This window comes from Kogia breviceps, chromosome 8 (genome assembly GCF_026419965.1).
Source record: "Kogia breviceps isolate mKogBre1 chromosome 8, mKogBre1 haplotype 1, whole genome shotgun sequence".
Lineage (NCBI taxonomy): Eukaryota > Metazoa > Chordata > Mammalia > Artiodactyla > Physeteridae > Kogia > Kogia breviceps.
The window spans coordinates 35,638,813-35,661,007 of NC_081317.1; the positions used below are offsets into that span (position 1 = coordinate 35,638,813).

A 22,195-nucleotide genomic window follows, 5' to 3' on the forward strand; every position below is an offset into this window, starting at 1 on the left:
TGCAGTGCGCGGACTTCTTATTGTGGTGGCTTCTCGTGTTGTGGAGCACGGGCTCCAGGCACGTGGGCTTCAGTAGTTGCAGCACGTGGGCTCAGTAGTTGTGGCACGCAGGCTGTAAAGCACAGGCTCAGTAATTGTGGTGCACGGGCTTAGTTGCTCTGTGGCATGTGGGATCTTCCCGGACCAGGGATCGAACCCATATCCTCAGCATTGGCAGGTGGCTTCTTAACCACTGCACCACCAGGGAAGTCCCCATCAAGGATATTCTTTTTTTTCTTTTTTTTTTTTTTTTTTTTTTTTTGTGGTATGCGGGCCTCACTGTTGTGGCCTCTCCCGTTGTGGAGCACAGGCTCCGGACGCTCAGGCTCAGCGGCCATGGCTCACGGGCCCAGCGGCTCCGCGGCATGTGGGATCTTCCCGGACCAGGGCACGAACCCGTGTCCCCTGCATCAGCAGGCGGATTCTCAACCACTGCGCCACCAGGGAAGCCCAAGGATATTCTTAAGAGAAACTAAAAGTAGTTTTCTTTTCCTAAAAGTATTTGGTGGTAAATACTAGTGGACCAAATAATTTTTATGAACAAAATGAGAAGTTCTTTTTCTTAAGGTCTTCATTATTTCATCTGGCCACAGCAACGGGATAGCCTTAAATACTGAACAAAGGATATGGCTTTCAAATTCCATTTTGAAGCAGTTAATGCTAAATAGTCATGAAAGTTGTTTACAGATTAATTGAAATTTGATTCCGATAATAACTTGGTTACAAAATGACTGACACCTTTAAATAAAACATCAACCTACCAACAATTTTGCTGTAAATGCAGTGAGAGCTGACTGTGGTTATGTTAAAAGGGGTTCTATCTTCATCAGGAAATTTGCAAAAATATCACAACTTCCATCTTAGATCAAGGATCATAGTTCAAACATATTTATCCTGTCTAAAGCTAATCAACTACAAAAGAATTCATGCTTATACTAATAAATTAGAATAATTCTCACATTTCTCTGTATAGAATCTCTTTAGTATCTACTAGAAATTCAATTAAAATCAGTAAGCTCTAATTGAGTATTTATGTAGCAGGTACTTTTTTAGGTCCTGGGAATAAAAGACAGAGTAAGATTCACTTCCTAATGCAAAAGAGTTTCACAGTCTAACCAGGAATACAGTGCCAGACACTGTGGATGGCCTACTAACAGCCACTGCCTCCCTCTTTGTTGTCTGAACAAAATTGAGGTTCTCTTAGAAATGTGCTCAGGGAAGGTAGATTTCCCTCTCAGTTCTTAGGAGATAAACAAATTAGTCAAGCCAATTATGTTCTGCCAGAAAGATTTTCCTCCCCAATAAAAGGAGAGATACAGGAAAAGAACCATGCCTTCCTGTCTTTGGATACATTTGTATGAGGAAAGAAGTTCTTGAGATGCAGTAGTCATCTTGCAACATAAGGTAAAAGGCTTCATGGAACTAAAAATTAACAGTGAGGATAGTGGGGCAGAAAATGAGAGAGCCTGAATTCTTATGATGTCATTGGACTGGAGTAATACACCTGGAAATATCTCCCTCTAGACTTGCTGTCATGTAAATTAGTTCAACAGCCTATTGTATAGGCCATTTTCAGATGGTTATTCTATTCCTTGCAGCTGAAAGCATCCTGTAGATACTTACTTATAAAATATCACATAATACAATGTGATAAGTGCTATAGCAGACATACACACACACACAAATAAGTAAAGATGAATTTGAGGAAAACATTTATACTGCTTTGGAGAAGACAGGGGACAACTGTCACTGATGATACAAGGAGTAGGGCTTCAATAGGCAGATACAGGTGAAATGGAATTTTAAACAAAAGAACCACAAGAGCAAAGACATGGAAGAGTAAAAGTCCATGGTGTGCTTGGAGACTGATTTATAAACTGAAGCTGACTAGGAAGAGCTCGCTCATCTTTCTATCTGCAGAGTCTAGCACAGTGCCTGGCACATAGTGTCAATAATTCTGAATGAGTGTCTCAGAATGAGACTGGAAAAGGAGATTAGCACCAAATTGAGATAGGCCTCATGTTCTATGGAAAAGAAACACGATAAGATTTTTTACAGAATTTTGGAAGAGAGAAAATTATGCCCCAAAGTTACTGTTCAGATTTGTTACTGCTAGATGAGGAAAGCTTACAAAATCATGCATGGGTAGGGATATCTTTCTGACACCATTCTCCATGTTCTCCCTTCTAGAGTGGGTGTCTTATACCAGCACTATGGTCAAGAGATGACAGATAATGAGTGAAGATGAAGAATACCAGCATTTATGCTGCTCTAAAATAACTAACATATTTACATTATCTGCCAGTATATCCCCTTTATCATTAACTTGTGGAGCTAAGAGTTAAGGAGCCTTTACTCATAGTGAAAATGGTTGTGGGGATCTGCCTTATGTAATAGTTTCTATGTAATAGTTTCTTGCAGGCATTACCAGTAACAAATGTTTTCTGAACTTCCACTCTGTGCTGCCTGTTGCTAAGTGGTGATGCTTACGGACAAGTATGTCATGTCCTGATCCTTAAGCAGCTTGTAACATACATGAGAAGAGAGCAAACATTAATACGGTGTCTGCCATGTCCACAGTGATGACTGGCACAGAGAATGGGTGTGAAAGGAGCTGGGAATAGAGTGATCTCTGAAGACTGAGGCTTCATGTAAGAAGTGGAACTTGAATTGGGAGTGGAGGATCAGCCAGTATATGATTTACTTGGAGGTGCAGATTGAGTAAATTTATCAAAGACCATGAATGCCAGGCAAACCTGAGACTACTTCTAATTCAGATAAGGAGGGACTGTTTCCCTTGGTTAATTAAATATATTCAGTAGTAGCTCTGAACAATGTCAAGTCATTGACAGAGGATTTTCAAGAAAACTATGAAAGTTGTTCATGGAAAAGATAGCTTAAGCCATTTAATTTTCAGAAGATAGTGATGGGGTTCATTATATGCTGACAACAACTGAAAACCTAAATTATTCAAAAAGTATCAATTATGTACAAGACACTACTTTAGGTCTCCAGAATTATCAAATGTGAATCAGAGATATATTGTGCTATTTTTTGAAGTCCAGACTTTATAGAAAAGAAGAAAAAGATGTATACTTACATAACTATGATAAAAACGTGGAAGTCATATGTTAGAACAACAGGCCACATAAAGTACTATTGGGAGAAGCAGAACGAGTGTAAGGAGAAGGACAGCTTACTTCCATCTTAGGTTGGAATTGGGGAAGACTTTGTGAAAGAGTGACACATCTGAAAGGTAGAGAGGTTTGGAGATTTGGGAGGTTAGAAAACCTAAGGCTGAAAGTTATTTGTGGTAGAGAAAAAGCATAAGTAAAGAGAAAAAAAGTTAAAAAAATTATGTCTTTGCCAAAATATCTTTGGCAGAGTAGATATTGCAAACAGTCTTACTATATTTCTTGAGTACAGATAGTTTTAACTATCTAAAAAAATATTTTTTAAAGAGAAAGATGCATTCAGTCCACCTGAATTTTTTGTTTAACTGCTAAAGTGACGGTAATTCTTCACAGGCAAGTTATCTTGGAAAATTAGACTGATTTGTCATATTGGAAAAGCAAAGTGGAATTAAAAAAAAAAAGTAAAAACCTTCAAAGCAAAATAGAAACCAAAGGAACTGAGGGAAAAGCACAAGAGAAGACAGAAAGATTGAAAGACTACAGGGATTTAATCTGACTGCCACTGTTGAGCCTGAGGGAAGTCACGTACCCTCTCATTTAAAAAAAAAATCAGTAAAATATTATGTTTGCATTAGTCTCCAAGAATCCTTCACATTATGACCTTATAATTTTGCTTTATTCGTCCTATAAAATTCAGAATTCATATGTATATAGGCAGGATTCTCAGATGACAAGGCAATAGGTGTTTCCATTAAGTGGCCATGTCCAATTGATACCATGGTTTTCAATAGAGGGATAAAATATAATTTGAAAAGGGCTGTTAAGTGCTTAACATTCTCTAAGTCGCTAGGTGGAATCAATCAGATTTCAATGAGGCCTTATATCTTTAAGCTTTTATATTGTTACTTAGAAGGTATTATTTGAAGAAATAGTATTTTTAAGCTATTTATAATCTTCCAACTATTCTAAATGGAGAAGCTGTTGAGAGAAGCCGTATCAATCATCTATGCAATTGGAACAATGACCAGCTAGGAGAAGAGTTAGAATCAAGCTAGTTCCTAATAAGCAAAGAATAGTTTTGTCAGTCTAGGCCATGGTCAAATTAGTTTTTTTTTTTTTTTTTTTTTTTTTTTTTTGTGGTACGCGGGCCTCTCACTGCTGTGGCCTCTCCCGTTGCGGAGCACAGGCTCCGGATGCGCAGGCACAGCGGCCATGGCTCACGGGCCCAGCCGCTCCGCGGCACGTGGGATCTTCCCGGACCGGGGCACGAACCCGTGTCCCCTGCATCGGCAGACGGATTCTCAACCACTGCGCCACCAGGGAAGCCCCAAATTAGTTTTTTATAAGTACTGTCAAATACAATTTTTTTCTATAGTATTCTTTATGATAAATCAGGCATAGTTCAAGATGGGCCCTTCATCTATAAAATTTGAGGACTGGACTAGATATCTTTTATGGTATTCTAACATATTCTATTATTGGTGCTATTAACAACAAAAAGAATAACCGGTCATTGCGGAGAATAACAAAGAGTTTCACTCATCACCCCTACTAATAAGCAATAATCATAATTATAATAATAAAAATTTATGCCATTCTTGTAAGGAGTTGAATGTGTTTTGTACATCAGCTCATTAGTGGCATTATTAAACCTGGTAACGTCACTGTGAGGAAGGATGCCACAGCTTCTCATCGCCACCAGCTAGGAGGGGAATAGGTACAGGTGCTTATAGTTAACACCAGATTCTCATTCCTCTGACGAGGTTAACAGGTGTTCTCCACAAATGACACATTACCTCCCTGAATCAATCCTAGCTCTAAGGATAGAAACACAACAGCCTTTTTCATGCCAGCACTGGTCACATAATTTCATACATATACACATACAAGTTAAATCCAATCTGTACTAAAATCACTTGAAATAATAACTTTCTGATACAAACACCATAAAATTAACATCTAGCTATAGAAAGAAAAATCATCAGACCATGAAAAATCCCACCCAGTAAGAGTTAATTCTGCTACATGCTGAAACCATAAACCTTACTTACTGGACTACTTCATAAACCAGTCATTTGTGAACAATTACTTTAAACCATCATGCCATTCACTATCCTGAAAACTAGGCTAATGGAATGCTATATCTCCCCAAAGTCTGCTCATTGTAAACAGTCCATCCCTCCTTGCTGACTCCAAAAGCTGTATAAACATACTGCAACTAAATCCACCATAGCTCATAGAAATCCTTTCTTTAAGTAATCTACAAAATGCCTATCTAATACAAATACAAGAAAGAGAAGTTCTAAGACAACATTTTGTATTTACAGTATTCTGAACAGTGCTTAAACCTGCACTGGTTATATAAAAGGCACTCTCTCCCCCATGCCACCCCCACCTCCAGGCTGACGGCATGCTTAGTTCTCTCATTTACACCACACTGCAATAACATAAAGAACGGTTTACTATTAATCCAGGTTTTACTACAAAGCAACCCGTTATTTCTCTGTCAAACACTGGCAAGAGTGCCAAGTGTCTGTCATCCAATTCAGGGGATTAAGTCTTCTTTTATAGTCTGATACTTGTACCAATTTATAAAAATACAGATATAGTTTCTTCAAGTTGGTCACAGTCTATATTTTGGCTTGGATTCAGGCAGCAGAGGTTGACTATGACAGCTGGCAGGAAACTGAGGGGAGAATACATCCTCCCCCTTTCAGTCACCACGTCTCAGTTGCCATAGTGATTAATCCTTAATCAAATGCTGTCTTTGTACAATTCTTTTCAGAAAACTTTAAGTAAACTTAAGTTGAAAACATGCAGTTGATTTAAAAAATGAGGTACCATATCACACACAGGTATAGCTAAGTTTTATGACATACTTCCATATAAAGAATAAATTAACTCTAATGAAGTTCCTTCCAATGCTTAAAACATTTCTTTTAGGTCTAAGCTTAAACCTAAATCACATAGGTTTTCCCCCTTGTTATTAGACATCTTGTCTTTTAAAATAAGCTGTCTTCAGAAATGGTTCTAAAATATCCAAGTACAATTGAAGGCAAAGCACGTTCTTATTTTATATAGTTTATATTGCTAAATTAAAAAGGTATAATTAGAAATTTATTTTAGGAGAGATAGGTTTTAATTCAAGACATTTATCAAATATGTTCAAATAAGTAGAAATTATTTTATAAAAGTATAAACTGTAAGAAACCAAAGGAAATATGGAAAAGATAGTATATTTTAGAACTTTTCTTAATATATGGGTGAATTCCATTTGCTTCATAACTTTTGTCATTCTGGTTACCAATAATTACACCAAGGGACTGAGAAACTCTGAAAGACCATAGTATGTTATCTATAATTGCAGTGTACATTACTTCTCTTTTGTAAGTTTTCCATTTAGTATATTCCTTTGCAATTTAGTTAAAGGCTCTTACTTAGACTCAATTACAGTATTCCGTGGAAAGTGAAATACTTGCATATTGTGGCCACTGTTAATCTTGTGTTGCCTTCGTACAAATAAATAGAACTTGTTTTGTTTTCTTAGGAATTGAGGCAACACATCTGCATCTGGCTGCAGTCACACAGACACACACAGAGACCACACACAGGCATACACACACACAAACACACAAAATCTTTTCAAACACAAAGGTCTCTAATAAAACTTTGGTGACAGACATGAAGTACTCAAAAGAATTCTCAGTAATCAGAAAGATTCTGGATGTGAGCCCCAGATGAAAGCTACTGTACTGTAGCTGGGAGGTCTAGGGGATTTTTGGAGATTTCTGAAGAAGAGGGTTGCCGATATTTCTAACACTATGGCTGAGTCTTTCTGCCTTCATCTTGCTCCATTTACCTTCACCTTAGTTTATTCTTTTCTTCCCATAATGGTTTAAAAGTTTTCCCCAAACTGAAAAACCACTATTGCCAGCCACCACCACAGGGAGAGCTGCAAAACCTCTCAGTGAGTGACATATATATCTCTAACCAAAGATGATGGTGTGGTTCAATGATTTACTCATTAAAGGTGTTGAAATAAATACTATCAACCAGATATGATGAAGTCAGTGATTGTGATCCTTTTTTTCCTTAGAAATTCTGTGAATGGCTTTGACATGTCATCAATATCTCATTTACGTAAAATAATATTTTTTAATTTTAAAAGTCTTCAGAAATGCTTGATTTAACCATCTTTACAAATAGTTTTAGTAAAAAGAAACACAACATTACCATCATTCCATCTCACTGATATTATTAAAGTAGTTCCTAGTTTCCAGAAGAATTATAATGAGGAGAACCCACAGTAATATGTATAGAGATGCAAAAGGACTAGTTTGATGGCAGAGTGCTCTCTCACTCATTTGAATGTCTGTCAGCAGCTATGGAGATATCATGAATTAGAAGTAGTCACAAACTAATGAATCTAAACAGAAAATACATCTATCAGCTATAAGGAGAAAAGTTACTAATAACTTCTATTCTAATATAGAATATCCTAAAATAAAATTAATATAAAGTATAAAGTACTGAGTGACTTTTGTTTTCATAAACAAAAACAATAGTCACATATAAAAATTTGAAAAATAATCTACCATAAACATTCTTGTTTGTTTTTAAGGAAATTCAAAGCCCCAGATGGACTAGTACCACCCAATCTTTTACTTATAGTTAAATATAGCTGCATACAACTGTTTATAGATTATTTGTTCTTGTTGATCCTCACCCTCCAGGGGAGTTAGAGACCTGACATCAGTCTTATCCATTGGTTGTAATAACAATACTTATTATTCATTGACTGCTTACTTTGTGTCAGGTACTGTTCAGAGCATTTTATAGGTATTACCTCATTTAGTCTTCACAACAACCATCTGAGGTAAGAAGTATAATTAAAATTATTACTTATAATTACTTTTAAGCACAGGGAAACTGAGGCACAGAGAAGATAAGTAACTTGTTCATGGTCACAGAGGAAGTATCAGGTAGAGCTACAATTCAAACTGACAGCCCGAAAAGACTCCATGCCATAGGCTAGTTATAACAATCAAAAATTCCTTCTGCCTCTAGAATATTAGAGTTCAACAAACTGAAGATGAGTCTCATTATATGAGTTCTTTTATTTATTTATTTCTAGTTAAACTAAAAGGAGGAAAGCATGAGGTATGTCTCAGGGGTCGCAGTTTTATGTCAAAAATATAGGTTTAATTTTTGATGTTGGTGAAAAACTAAGAACAACAAAAATATGTATGATCACTATTTTGAAAACTCATTTTTAAAAAAAATTTATTTATTTTTGGCTGCGTTGGGTCTTCGTTGCTACGTCCAGGCTTTCTCTGGTTACAGTGAGCTGGGTTGTGGGGGCTACTCTCCGTTGCAGTGAGCAGGCTTTCTCTGGTTGCCGTGCGTGGGCTTCTCATTGCGGTGGCTTCTCTTGTTGAGGAGCATGGGCTCTGGGCACGCAGGCTTCAGTAGTTGTGGCACGAGGGCTCTAGAGCACAGGCTCAGTAGTTGTGGCACACGGGCTTAGTTGCTCCGTGGCATGTGGGATCTTCCTGGACCAGGGCGCGAATGCATACCCCCTGCATTGGAAGGTGGATTCTTAACCACTGTGCCACCAGGGAAGCGCTGAAAACTCTGATTTTCATATACCAAGACTTTTCTTTTTATTTATTTAACTTTTTATTGGAGTATAGTTGACTCATAATGCTGTGTCAGTTTTAGGTGTACAGCAAACTGTACAAAATCAGTTATACATATACATATATTTATTCTTTTTTAGATTCTTATCCCATATAGGTCATTACAGAGTATTGAGTAGAGTCCCCTGTGCTATACAGTAGGTCCTTATTAGCTATCTATTTTATATATAGTAGTGTGTATCCAAGACCTTTCTTTTTTGATGGTAAGTTTATAATACCATTCCCAAGTGATTGTTGTTTATAGGTAATACATTTCAGCTTTCAAGATGCTAAAGTACAACTATATTATTAACCTGATGTATTAAATGATATAGGTCCAATCTGAGGGATTGAATCTTATTCTGTCAGAATTTTATTGTATCAAGTATTGATTTAAAGAAGTTAGCCCCTGAAATAAATGTTTATATGGACTGTTCTATAATGCCTGCTAGCATTGGTGGCATGGTACTGGACTTCTTGCTTAATGGCTTTAAAACTTCCCTGAGTATTTTATACCCACCGTGATTTAGTCATTAAACACCAGATTTCTTCATATTCCCTGAAAAAAATCTACTAAATTGGTCTATGTGTGACTGGGGAGATATATGGCCTCAAAGGACATATCAGAAATTCCAGGGGCTGGGTATTCCAATTTGTTTCCTGGTAAGAAATGCCCCTCACTCTGAAAATCACTGTGAAAAGACAAAGTTTCTGATGAGACTGTGCTGTTCATCTCAAGAATGCTGGGGCTGAAAAAGGTTGAAAACTACTGGTATTGCTAATGTAAGGATAAAGGAAATCCCTTCGCACCCCCCTCCCCAACTAAAGGCAAAGTATATTTCCAGCATTTTCATTTTTATAGTTTTCCTTACGAAGTTTCCAAAGGTACTTTTTATTGCTTCTATATCTAGGGGTTGCTTCTTGGGTCCATTTTGGGAGGTATTACATGGCTGTAAATTTCTTCTCTGAGAAATATTTAAATAAGCTAGTGACCAATATCCAGTTAAATTATTGCATTAACATCTACTACACAGTTTGCCAAATTTTCTGACCTTTCACATTAAAATTTGTTTGGAAAAGAGCATGGTTTAAAAAAAAGGCACGGTTTAAAAGAAAGAAAAACCTAATAAAAAATTAGCTGTCTGTTTAAAAGATTCTGATATGCTCTTCATTTTAATATAGTAAATTTCTGGCAAACCCAGCACATTTCTGCCTACCTTTTTCATATAGCTCCCACAAGGTAGTCAAGCTGTAGAAATGCTATCTACAGCATTGGCTGAGATATGGTATGCTCAGAGCAAATGAGAATATTAAAAAGTGGCATACTTGGGTCATGAAAGTGCTTTCATGAGTTGCATTTTGGAATTGGGCATTTGGATTACACTGAAAAATGCTAAAAGCACAGCCTTTCAAAGCTCAATATTACATTTACTCTAAGGATATTATAAGACAACTGACAGTTAACTAGATCATTCAGTGGTCCCCATTTAAAATGCCACCTGACAAATTTCTTTCAAATTAAACGCTAGGAAAAGCTTTGCTCCTCCTTAGAAGAGCTGTTTTTTTGTTTTTTGTTTTTCTTTTTTCTTAAGGACAATCATTTAGCTCAGTGTTTCTCAGCAGGGTGTTATGGCATTTTGGGCAGAACAATTCTTGGCATGTGGGATGCTCCCCCCACCCGCCAGGACAGCCATTTAGTATCCCTGGCCTCCAGACATTAATGCCAGTCAGGCACTTAGTCATTGTGACCACCCAAACTGCCCAACATTTCCAAATGTACTAGTTGAGAAAACACTAAATACATTGTTCACTTCCTTTGTTTTGTCTACCAGGAAACTCAATCAAATTTGTCATTAAAAAAATATATCTGGGAAAGTATAGCATATCCTATATACCTGCATTCGAACTTTCTCCCTGTCTTGTACTTCCGTATTAATTTATATTTTCCTTGGTCATGAACTTAATTTTGTATTCTGATTTTATTAAGACAATCCAAAATCTTTGTCAAACCAGATGAGGTATAAATAAATGAAGATAGCTTTGATCTTGGGTGGCCTAGCCCTGCAGCGGCTTGAAGTGGCGGTCAGTGACTGAGGTTGGGTCGCGCCGGTGAGAGCACCAAATCCTAGCCACTAAGACCAATGGTCAGTGACAAGGCCCTGGCTGTACGGCTCTGCAGAGAAAGAATTCCCACAAAGACGGAAAGTAGCCAAACAAGTAAAGTATTCATTAGGCGAGAAAAAGAGTATGTGTGGATAGACACATGGGTGGGCTCAGAGAAAGAGCAGCACCCTCGTGGCAGTTTGAATCACTTTTATGGGGCATTTCTTCGGGTTTCCTTTGGCCAGTCATTTTGACTTGCCTGGTTCAAAGCCCATATTTGGTATAGCTCAGGATTTTTCCATGTGTGCACATGCATCTCTTAGCCAAGATGAATTCTACGGAAGAGGCCTTTGGGTAGGTTTGGACACTTGGCATCACTCCCCTTTTGACCTCCAAGGAGCCTTTCTGCTCATGTGTAGTCTGGGAGGTCTTCTGACTTCAAGAATGAGGAATAAGTGGTCTCTTACCTTCCCTCTGGGCAGGGTCCAGCCTCCTCTCTCAATTGTCCTGTTACTCCCATCTCAGAGTACCAGTCCACAAAGAACGAACACAAACCGTTTGCCCTGGGGGCCCATCTATCTCCTGTCTCAGCTTGACAGGTCAGATAGCATCCCGCACCCCCCCTCATTCCCAAAAGTAGCACTAACTTGAACCAGTGTCATTGTTATATACAATACCAATTTTTCACTTCTACACATAAAATGGTAGAAAAACTACTCCTCAGACACCTAGCTCTAAGGAATTAAGAAACAATAATAAGCCAAAGAGAAGAAAATATTTTTTAAAACTTTTGACCAAAGTGTGTAAAAAAAAATATATCACTTTTATAGAAGCCTTATTTCTATATAACAGCAAATTTAAATAAGAGCCCATAGGAAGTATTTATTACATTTAACATTATAAAAATCCTTTTGTTAAAAATATAAATTCTATATGAAGTTAGTTTTTCTGTGTATCTTCATTTTAGATGAAAAATTATGGAGGTAAATCTAATGATACATTTTTCTTTTTCCATATGAGAAGTATTTTTGGTTCTGATTTAAGTGATTCCCTCAGATTCCTCATTTTTGGCAGACTTTCACTGAGGGAAACTATTAAGCAACTCAACATTATCAGGCATTTAGATATAGATTTGTCTTTTAATATAAAACATCTTTAGTGGATATAGTGTCTCAAATTGTATTGTTTTTTACACTTATTTGTAAGTCATTTATAGTCTTGTTGGTACTTTTGAGGGAGTACTTACAGAAGATCCTACTGAGGAACTTCAGTGAGAATGAGGTAAAAACTAGAGATACATTATCCTATGTTCTACTTACCTTAGAAGTACAAACAGCTATGTTAGCAGGAAGCTGGGAAAACTGCTTCAATTCAAATACATCACGTGCTGCCCATCGGCTCATGTGATTTTCAGCTTTGCTTGATCCAATCACATTCTGGTTTGAGTGAATGTAAGCCACTTCCTGAACACCACCTAAGAGGTAATTGATATTTATTAAGTGATGTCTCATGATGAAGCAATATGGTTCAAGGTATACTTTAAAAATTATCAGCAACACATTAAAAACAAGTTAAGCTTATTTTATTTTTAATCCTCAAGAAAATCATTGTTTGTATGTCAATATCACAATATTTTTTTAAAACAACTGAAAAGAGAAAGAGTTCAAATATATTGGTCTAGGTTAACTTAGAAATGACTTTTCCCTCTCATCAATATAAGAACTTCTGAATCAGGTAACAGTTTTTAGATTTAAGCCTGAAATGAGGGTTTTGGCTAAGAGGAAAGTCATAGTGGAAGGTTGTCTCTATGAATTTGTTGTTTCTGTTGATGTAAAAAAAAAAGTTTACAAATTTAAAAGCAGTGCTAACCTCACCTGTTCCTTTAAACATGTATTTGATTACAGTGACAAAGTAGGAGCATGGGGTTTATGACCAGGGAGTTTCATTTGGTTGGCTTTGTTCAGTTTTACTGTTTGTATACTGTCTTTTTTGTACATATGCCCAGAGTTGGAGGTTTTTAGGAAATGAAAAAAATTAACTTACACCATTTATCTGAAAGAAGTTTAAAAAATGACTACATTTTTTTAATTGCTTTGCTTCTGGGCACCTATAATTTACTTTTAAATTGCGGTCATAAAAAAGAAGGCTCAAATTGAGATCTATAAGAGCTCCCTCAAACAGCTCTAGCAATGAACCTCAATTATGTCCTTCAACACGTGTGCTGTTTTAGTCCTAAACCTTTCTCAACCAGAATTGCCAATCATGAGAAAACAAGATGTTGTTAAATAAGATGAGTAAAAGAGTAACCAAGATAATATTCACCTTAAACTTCAAAATATCAGTAGTAAGTATACCAACAGTTTAAAACCTTCAAAAGGATTCTGGTAGAAAATTTACTCAGATTTTTCTTAATTTTGATGACACATTTTATGCATTATTCAAAATAGAACGAGTTCCACACAAACTATTGACATCTTTTACACAGTAAAAAACAAAAACAAAAGACAAAACTTAGCTGCTCTTTTAAAAGTTTATGCAGTAATTCCTCAAACCTAAAATCTAATTGTAGCACAGAAACCAAAGGACAGTCCAGTACCGGTATCCCTTAGTTCTTGAAAGTTTGCTTTACACCACTTACCTTTTCCAAAAGACCTACGTTAGTACCTGTTTTCACTCTAACAGAAAGAAATCCAAAGAGAATTTTCGCTTTTGTAAAAAAGGGCGAAAAGTGAAAAGTGTTGCAGTGTTTGCTTTGCAGCAAGCCCTTACAGAGGCAGTACACAGCCCAGCAGCAAGTGTGGCACCACCAAGATCCTTCCCCAGGAATGACACTCGGCATCTCAGCATCAAGCCATCATAGCTTTGGACTGTGTCTGTGAGCATCTGTGCTTTATCTGGATTTATTTTGTGCAACCATTAACAAGATGTGTCCTAAGGTAATTGCTTCTTTGCTTTACACCATTTCAGCTTACAAAGTTACATAGGAAGGCTCTACTTTCGGAGAGCAGGGTAAACCTGCACTTAATTACAAGGGTATCAAAATATATATCATAATGAACTTTTAAATGACACTACTAATAACCACAAAAGAAAGCTTATCAAAATATAAGCTTGCTTACATATCAGATTCTTTCATGTAGTTTTTTTGGGAATGAGTGAGATACTTTTGAAAGCAATGCTAACTCTTAAAAACTACTAATCAGATTCTCAGCAGATGGTGGTAAGGGGAAGCAGTTTTTCAATCTCTCTGAATCCCCACATGAGAACATGGGAACAACTAGACTACAAAACCAAAAGCAAAGGACAACACTTACAACAAAATTAGATGACAAGATACTCCCATTAGCCCTAAAATACAAGAGGGTGGGTATAACCCACTAATAGCTACACACTCTGCATGGCATCAGGGTCTGTGTGAAGGAAGAAAGAAGTGACAGGGTGGCATCTGATGGATCGGAGAACAGGAGACCCTAGCACAGTGGGTTACTTGGAGATCAGCAGCTGGATCTGGGAAGGTTCTGCATTCTCTAAAGCTGAGTACAGAATACATGGGGCTTGTGGTAAGAAGGCCTAAGGGGCTGGGGCAAGCTAGCCCTAAGGAACTCCCCAAACTAACCGCCCAGGGCTCCCAGGCCAGGGCCATACAATGAGGAAAAACTGCTGGGATGGAGTCAAAATGAGCAGAATAGGAAGAACAAGGATGAGGGCAAGAGATGGTCTAGAGCAAAGCAGGGGAAACAGAAACAGGAAATCCTATCACAGTTTTGAACACTATAGAAAAATAACAAATATGAATCTCTGTGAAATTAGAAAAGAGTTTTTAAACTCTACCTCATTTAAAAAAATTCAGGGAAAATAATTTCTATAAAAATGAGCAAGAGGGTCAAATCTCATAAAAATTATAAGAGAAAAGAGAATAAGCAGCAGAATAATATCCCTACAATGAAAATATGCCAGAAAGATATGCTTACAAAACAACAAAATTGTAACTGATTTCAAAATTAGGTAAAACACCTTAATAAAATGATAAAATATAGGAACCAACAATATAAATCAGAATTTGAATAACTCAGAAATGAGTGGCAGAACTCAGAAAGACACAGAAATTTAAAAAAAAATTCAGAAATGGAGACTAAATTAGAAGGAACATAAGAGAGAATAAACACAATAGATACTGATTTAAGAGAAACAGAAGGACATCTTTAAAAAGCAAAAAGAAATGAAAAATAAATAAAATAGGATTTGGGTGAATGTGACAAATACTGAAGACAGGCAAAGAAGACCGAACATTTGAATAACAGAAATTCCTGAAGAGGAAAGTCAAAGTAAAGGAATAGAACAAGTAACTAAAAATACTAGTACAAATAAGCTTTCCTTAAATAAAAACTGAGTTGAAACTACACTATGAGAATATTGATCCAGACTACTATGGACTGAATATTTATGTCCCCTCAAAATTCATATGTTGAAGCCCTAATCCCCAATGTGATGGTGTTTGGAGGTTAGGCCTTTGGGAGATAATTAGGTCATGAGGGTGGAGCCCTAATGAATGGGATTAGTGCCCTTATAATAAAAGACATGAGAGAGATGATTTCTCTCTTGACCATGTAAAGACAGCAAGAAGGCAGTGATCTGTAAAACAGGAAGAGGGCCCTAATCAAGAACCATTCCTGATCTTAGACTTCCAGCCTCCCAAACTATGAGAAATAAATGTTGTTTAAGACACCCAGTCTATGGTAACTTGTTACTGCAGCCTGAGCTAAGACAAACACCAAAATATAATCTAGTAAAATTACTAGAAAATAAGGAAAAGAAAAAACACACTTTGGGCATCTAAGAAAAAAAAAAGAACACATAGTACAATACTTCATGCCAGAAGAAAATGAAGCTACATATTTAAAATACTTAAAGTGTAAGCCAAGAATTTTATATCCAGAAAAAATGACTTTTAAGTATAAAGGGCACAAATTGCTATCAACAAGAATCTCAGGGAATATTACTCTAATGAGTACTTCTTGGGATCTACCAGAAATAAGGGATCTACTAGAAAATAAGCTTCAGACAACCAAAATGACTAGAGAGACATTGACATAAAAGACATTGACTAATGAGAAGCATTAAATTTATAGTTACCTGCAAACCAAGAATAAATGAAGTCTAAGAGGAGAGAGTATAATGCAATATTCATGTGTGTTGAGAATGAAGACATAATATATCCATTTTAAAAATGGGCAGAAATGGGAGAGTATATACAAAAAAAACCACCCCCCAAAACCTTAATGTTTCTAGGAATTATAATAATATTTTTCCAATTCTACTTTTGTGTAACATGGGTAAAACATGAGTAATTATGGAACATTATAATTAAATCATTCCCAATATGTCAAAGAACCAGTATTATCAGCACAGAAGAAGTGGTATGTAAATATGATAGAGAAGAGATTAAGTAAAAGCTCTATACCCCCAAAGTAAGTACAAATATGGAAGTATCAATATGAATTCATGAAATATTTTATCATCATAAAAATACATGTACATAAATACATATATAAACTCACATATACCTATATATACACACACACATACATATACACATACATAACACAAGCAATTTATCCACTGAAAAGGCCCAAGCGAGTAGTAGCAATGATCATTCCTAACACTAGACCGTGGTCTTGAAACACACTTTCTCACTAAAAGAAACCAAGATTTCTTAGAGAAATGACTGATTTTAGGTCTGAGGCAAAAAATGCACGATGGAACATCCTGTAATACCTGATAGGTATCAAAGATGATTAGCATCATGTTAAAGATCTCAGGAATCAAAATGCTCATGTTTAAAGGCTCCCACTGTCCAAAGATGGGAAAATTGAGCCTCAATAATGATATTAATTGAAATGGATTTGGACTCATTAAATGTGTTTGAATCAATTAATTCATATGATTTTAAGAAAAGAAATCTAAGGATGATAGGAAATCAATTTATTATACTAAAAGCTGTTAAAGAAATTATTTTTCCTGCCTTCTCTATATGAACTGTACCACTGGGTAAGTAACAGTAGATGAGGGGAAGTATCTCCTTACAGAAGCCTCCTAACTAACAAATGAAAAAGAAATGAGAGAAGTAGAAAATGTCATTTTGCTACTCTGAATGAATAAATAATTCTAGGCATTAAGCACCAATGGCTGCTAAGATCAAAGAGAGAAACCAGCATACATTCTGTCAAACACTAACTTTTGTTTTGTCAAAGAGATTGAACCTGAGTTTGATATAGTGTCAGATGCCAACTGCTCATTTTCAGGAAATACAGAGGGTGGAGAAATATGTTCAACTGCACCAATCCGCAATATGCAAGTTGCAGAAAACTGGCCTGGTTTCTTCAGCAGAGAAATCATATAAATTGTAAATAAACAAAAGGGATGGAGGAGGAATCCTATACATTAAGCTATATAAAAATTATTTAATGAGGGCTTTCCTGGTGGCGCAGTGGTTGAGAGTCTGCCTGCCGATGTAGGGGACACGGGTTCGTGCCCCCGGTCCGGGAAGATCCCACATGCCATGGAGCAGCTAGGCTAGGCCCGTGAGCCATGGCCGCTGAGCCTGCACGTCCGGAGCCTGTGCTCCGCAACGGGAGAGGCCACAACAGTGAGAGGCCTGCATACAGCATAAAAAAAAAAAAAAAAAAAAAAAAAAAAAATTATTTAATGAGACTAAACTATAATGTCTAGGGATACACATTTGTATAAAATGTATATACATTTAATAAAGCCATAAAAATGCAAAAAAGTTAGAATAATTAGTGTATGGGGAAGGTTGTGATTCATATGCGCCACATGGAAGGGGTCCTGGTCTAGATGACAAAGTTCTCTATCTTGACCTAGGTAGTCTTCCCCTTTATCCTGCCACCACCCACTTCTTCATTTGTGTCTCAATGTGGCATCTTAATTGTAGAGCTAATTCAAGTTAATTCAAGAATCTCTTGAGGAACTATGTGATTGCATGAAACAAATATACAAAGAAAAGTTTTCAGAATATATCCGCAGTTACCTAAAAATTTATCCATTGATTCATACATCTGATCTTGATTGACAATGTTCTTACTTGGAAATTTCATTGGTTTTCTTGGTATAAAAGTGCTATTTTTCTCATGGCTAGGTAATTTTGAAGAAAAACTGATTCTATCTTTTCTAGTTTTTGGTCTATGGTTCTGTTTAGAGACACTGATGTGGCTAACAGATATATCATCATCTGAGGATGTAAAATCATCAATAGCCTGAGAGGTACAGTCTTCATCTGTTGCACACAGTTGGTTTGTTTTTTTCATTGTTTTTGGAAAAGTGTAAAGTTCCCTTTTATTTTCCTCTTTTCTCTTAAACCTCAGAGAACTAGTAGCTCTTTTCTTTCTTACTCTTGACTTGGAGGAAATTTCAATGTCATCAGATTCGTCACTAATATCACTACTGCCTTTTCTTTTTGTATTAGATTTTAGGGTCTTGTTCTCAGGATTTAATTGTTTTGAAATTAGTCCATTTCCTCTGACATTGGTCTTTCTATTATCACCATTATTTCTTATATTTACAGGGTTTTCTGTTTCAGAATCTTCAGATCCATCCACAGGTGGCTTAAACCTTACACTCTTCTTGAGGAATCTTTGAGTTGTATACTGTGTGGGAAAGATGATATCACTATCTTCTGATTCTGTGACATTCTGTGAAATGCAATGGTGGCCAACTGTATTTTTAAAATTTTTCTCATCATCAGACTCAGAAGAAATATTCTGTTCTAAAATCTCAGTTTTATCAAAAATATATTTTCCCTTTGGATTTAGGATGTTAGTGAATTTCTGATGCTTTGAAGTACCAAGAGAGTCTTGACTTTTCCGACAACCAACATCTTTGGCTTCTGTTGAAAGGCATGTGGGCTGTCCATCAGAACTTTCATCGTCAGAGGCAATATTTCCATCACTATCCTCAACTGCTTCACATTTTGTCTCAAACAATTTAGAGAAACCACACTGGAGTAAGGTAAGCTGTCCAGGAGAACCTGAAGCTTTACTTGAATCAGATGCTTTGTTTTTAGCAGTCTTTATTTTTGAGTTTCCTACTGATTCATCTTCACTAAAATCACTGCAGAGATCACATGCTTCTTTTGCTAGTGGTTCTGCAGGCTGTTCTGGACCTTTGTGTTCTTGACAGTCAGGCTCCCTAGCCTATAGAAGAAGCAATGGTGGAAACATTAGAAAACGTCAAAATAAGGATATCAAATCTATCACACTGGAGGGGAATGGAATTTGGGCAGATAATTTACGGACAAGTATATTACTTGGTATTTTCTAAAAGTAAAACATTTATTGATAGTAAACAAACATAAAGGATTTAATATTACAGTCTGGTAGACTCTTCTTCTTCTTCTTCTTCTTTTTTTTTTTGTGGTACGCAGGCCTCTCACTGTTGTGGCCTGTCCCACTGTGGAGCACAGGCTCCGGATGCACAGGCTCAGTGGCCATGGCTCACGGGCCCAGCCGCTCCACGGCATGTGGGATCTTCCCGGACCAGGGCACGAACCCATGTCCCCTGCATCGGCAGGCGGACTCTCAACCACTGCACCACCAGGGAAGCCCTGGTATACTCTTTTAAAGTTGAATAACTTTCCAAATAAATAAAAGTTAAAACTAGAATATCAAATGATCAAATTATTTATAAGGAAAACAGAGCAGAGCTGTTAGCTTCTAAAATGCAGAGACTGATTCTGGCCTCAAAGTGAAAAACACACAACTTATTGCTTATGACAGTCCAGCAGATACTTTCAATCATGCATTAAAAACAAAACAAATTTGTAGGAGCTAAAGAATTCCCAATTGGAAAATGTTTCTAATTGATTAAAAATAGATCGGATAGGATCTTGACCACCATAAATAAAGAAAATATTGAAGCTATTTTGAAGTAAAATTTGCTACAAATTTAAATCCAATATTTACTTTTTTCACATTAATTAGAGCTAAATAAATTCTCAGTTTCTGAAAACTGAGGCTTCATTAGTAAAAGATTTTGGGAAAGTATTATCTGGTAATACTTCTGCCAACATTTAATACTCATGTATTTCTATAAATTTAGAAAAATATTCACCCCATATTTGGTTATATAAATTTATAGGAGTGTTATAAATTTATAGTTATCATTGCATATAGTTATCATACAGTTATATGATATACATATATATATGTTATATCATAATATATAGTTATCATATAGCCCATTATATCTTTGGGCTAGTACAAATTTAGAGTTAAATCCCTTAAAAAAATAGCAACAATTAAAAAAAATCTTCTACATATATTCTTTACTTTTAAAAAGACTTTATCATGACAATATAGATTCTGTAGTATGTGAGATGACAAACTACCACAAGACAAAGGACTCAAATAAAATATCTGCTTGAGTCAGACAATGAGTTTGGTGTTTGAATTTAATAATTTAAAATATACATTAATAATTATTTTTCCATTTAATTTGTTGTTTAGTTAAAAAAAATTATTTAGGTTGGATTGGTTACCTATACAGTGCATTTAATTTTGGATTTACAGTTTGGCATAGTTAAAATTCCAGTTTGGATGTAAATACCTGGTGACTGCTCCTGAATTTTTTTTTATGATATGATATGAAATATTAGCCTAAATTATTAATTTTACTGACAGTCCTCTAACTTTGTGTCCTTGACTTTTTTAAAAAAACATTTTCTTTGCACATTGAAAAATGAAGGAAAAGGAAAAGAAACTTAAAATCTTCACATACATGTTTCCCAGGAGTTCTAGGCTATAGATTCAAAGATTCCTTACTGTTTCTAGTTTGTGTAGTGGAGGTTCCTCTTTCAACCATGTTGTAGCTGTCATGATCCCTGCTTCCACTTGGCCTTCTCTCTATAAAGAATGCAAATAACTGTGTAAAATATAGGGTAGAAATAACCAGATAAACCACAGCAATGGCATGCTAAAACTTAGAGTTAAGAAAATTGAGTACAGGGAATTCCCTGGCAGTCCAGTGGTTAGGACTCTGTGATTTCACTGCCATGGGCCTGGGTTCGATCCCTGGTCAGGGAACTAAGATTCCGCAAGATGCGTGGTATGGCCAAAAAAAAAAAAAAAAAAAAAATTGAGTACAGCCTGCTCTAACTCTCCTAATGCTATTTTTCAATTTGCTAATTAAGGAATTCATATATATTTTAAAATGCTCATAATTCTTAGGGAGTACAGAGGCACAGTGGAAGCCTGCTGGGCTCATAAAAAACTCTTACTTCTTATCATAAGCTTACTTTTTCTGACAGAAAACTAATAACATTTTTCAGCAAACTCCACTAAAAGCCCTAGTAGGGAAGGAGAGTGAAAAAATGTTAAAAATTTACCCAGTAGTGATAGCCATAATAACTATGTCAATATGATAACTATATAACTATTGTATATATGTAATTATTATATAATATTGCAATAACTGTAAGGACATATTATCAACATTTTAAATACCACAGATAATGTTGGGTATTGGGAACTCGATATTCTAGCTTATAGTTCTAGTGTGTTTATAGTTCATATTCATTAAAATATGTTTATTGATTCCTTCAGTGTAGTAGACATCAAAATGAAAATATTCACTAATATGAAACTAAAAAAATCTTAATTAGATAATATGCTTGCTACATCTTTTAGGAAAGTATGCCTTTATAGCTTTTGGTATATCATTTAGCATAGATATTTAATGGCCTAGATTCTAGAATATTAAATTCTTCTTCAAAAGGAAATAAATTTATTTCTCTTTTCAAGGCTTTATTTGTTGATAGAACAAGGGGAAATAATACTATCATCACCAGAGTCACAAATATCTAACTTACGAATACACCAATATTCATAATATAGAAATGGCATGGTTCCAGTTACCTGGTATCCAGGGCAACAAGTGAGAATCACCCCTAAAGAACTTGAAACAATGATAAAGAGTTCCTGAATTGCCATGAGATCTTTTCTTCCAGTGCCTAGAGGCTATTACTGTAAGGGAATGGGAAGCCTCTGTCCTGAGAACTCCCTTTTATCTCTTCAACAGAAGCCAAATGGCTACAACAGATGCAACTGGCAGCAACAGAAATCTACAAGCTGTCAGAACCCCTTTGTGATAGGTAAATGGCAACTCCAGTCTTCTGTTGACTTGGAGTCATCCTTAACTCCTGTTTCTCATACCCTATCAGATGATCCA

The 22,195-nt window shown here is 36.1% G+C and overlaps 1 protein-coding gene across 1 annotated transcript in view; it reads right to left on the reverse strand.

The window, feature by feature from the left end:
- Nucleotides 1–22,195, reverse strand: part of ERCC6L2 (ERCC excision repair 6 like 2) — a 152,690-nt gene that overhangs the window by 19,311 nt on the left and 111,184 nt on the right. Inside the window, exons 15-17 of the mRNA XM_059071749.2 lie at nt 20,791–20,871; nt 18,003–19,164; nt 12,274–12,428 (exon numbers count right to left, since the gene is read on the reverse strand). Coding sequence (XP_058927732.1) covers nt 12,274–12,428; nt 18,003–19,164; nt 20,791–20,871 — 1,398 coding nt within the window. The remainder of the gene's footprint in view (nt 1–12,273; nt 12,429–18,002; nt 19,165–20,790; nt 20,872–22,195) is intronic.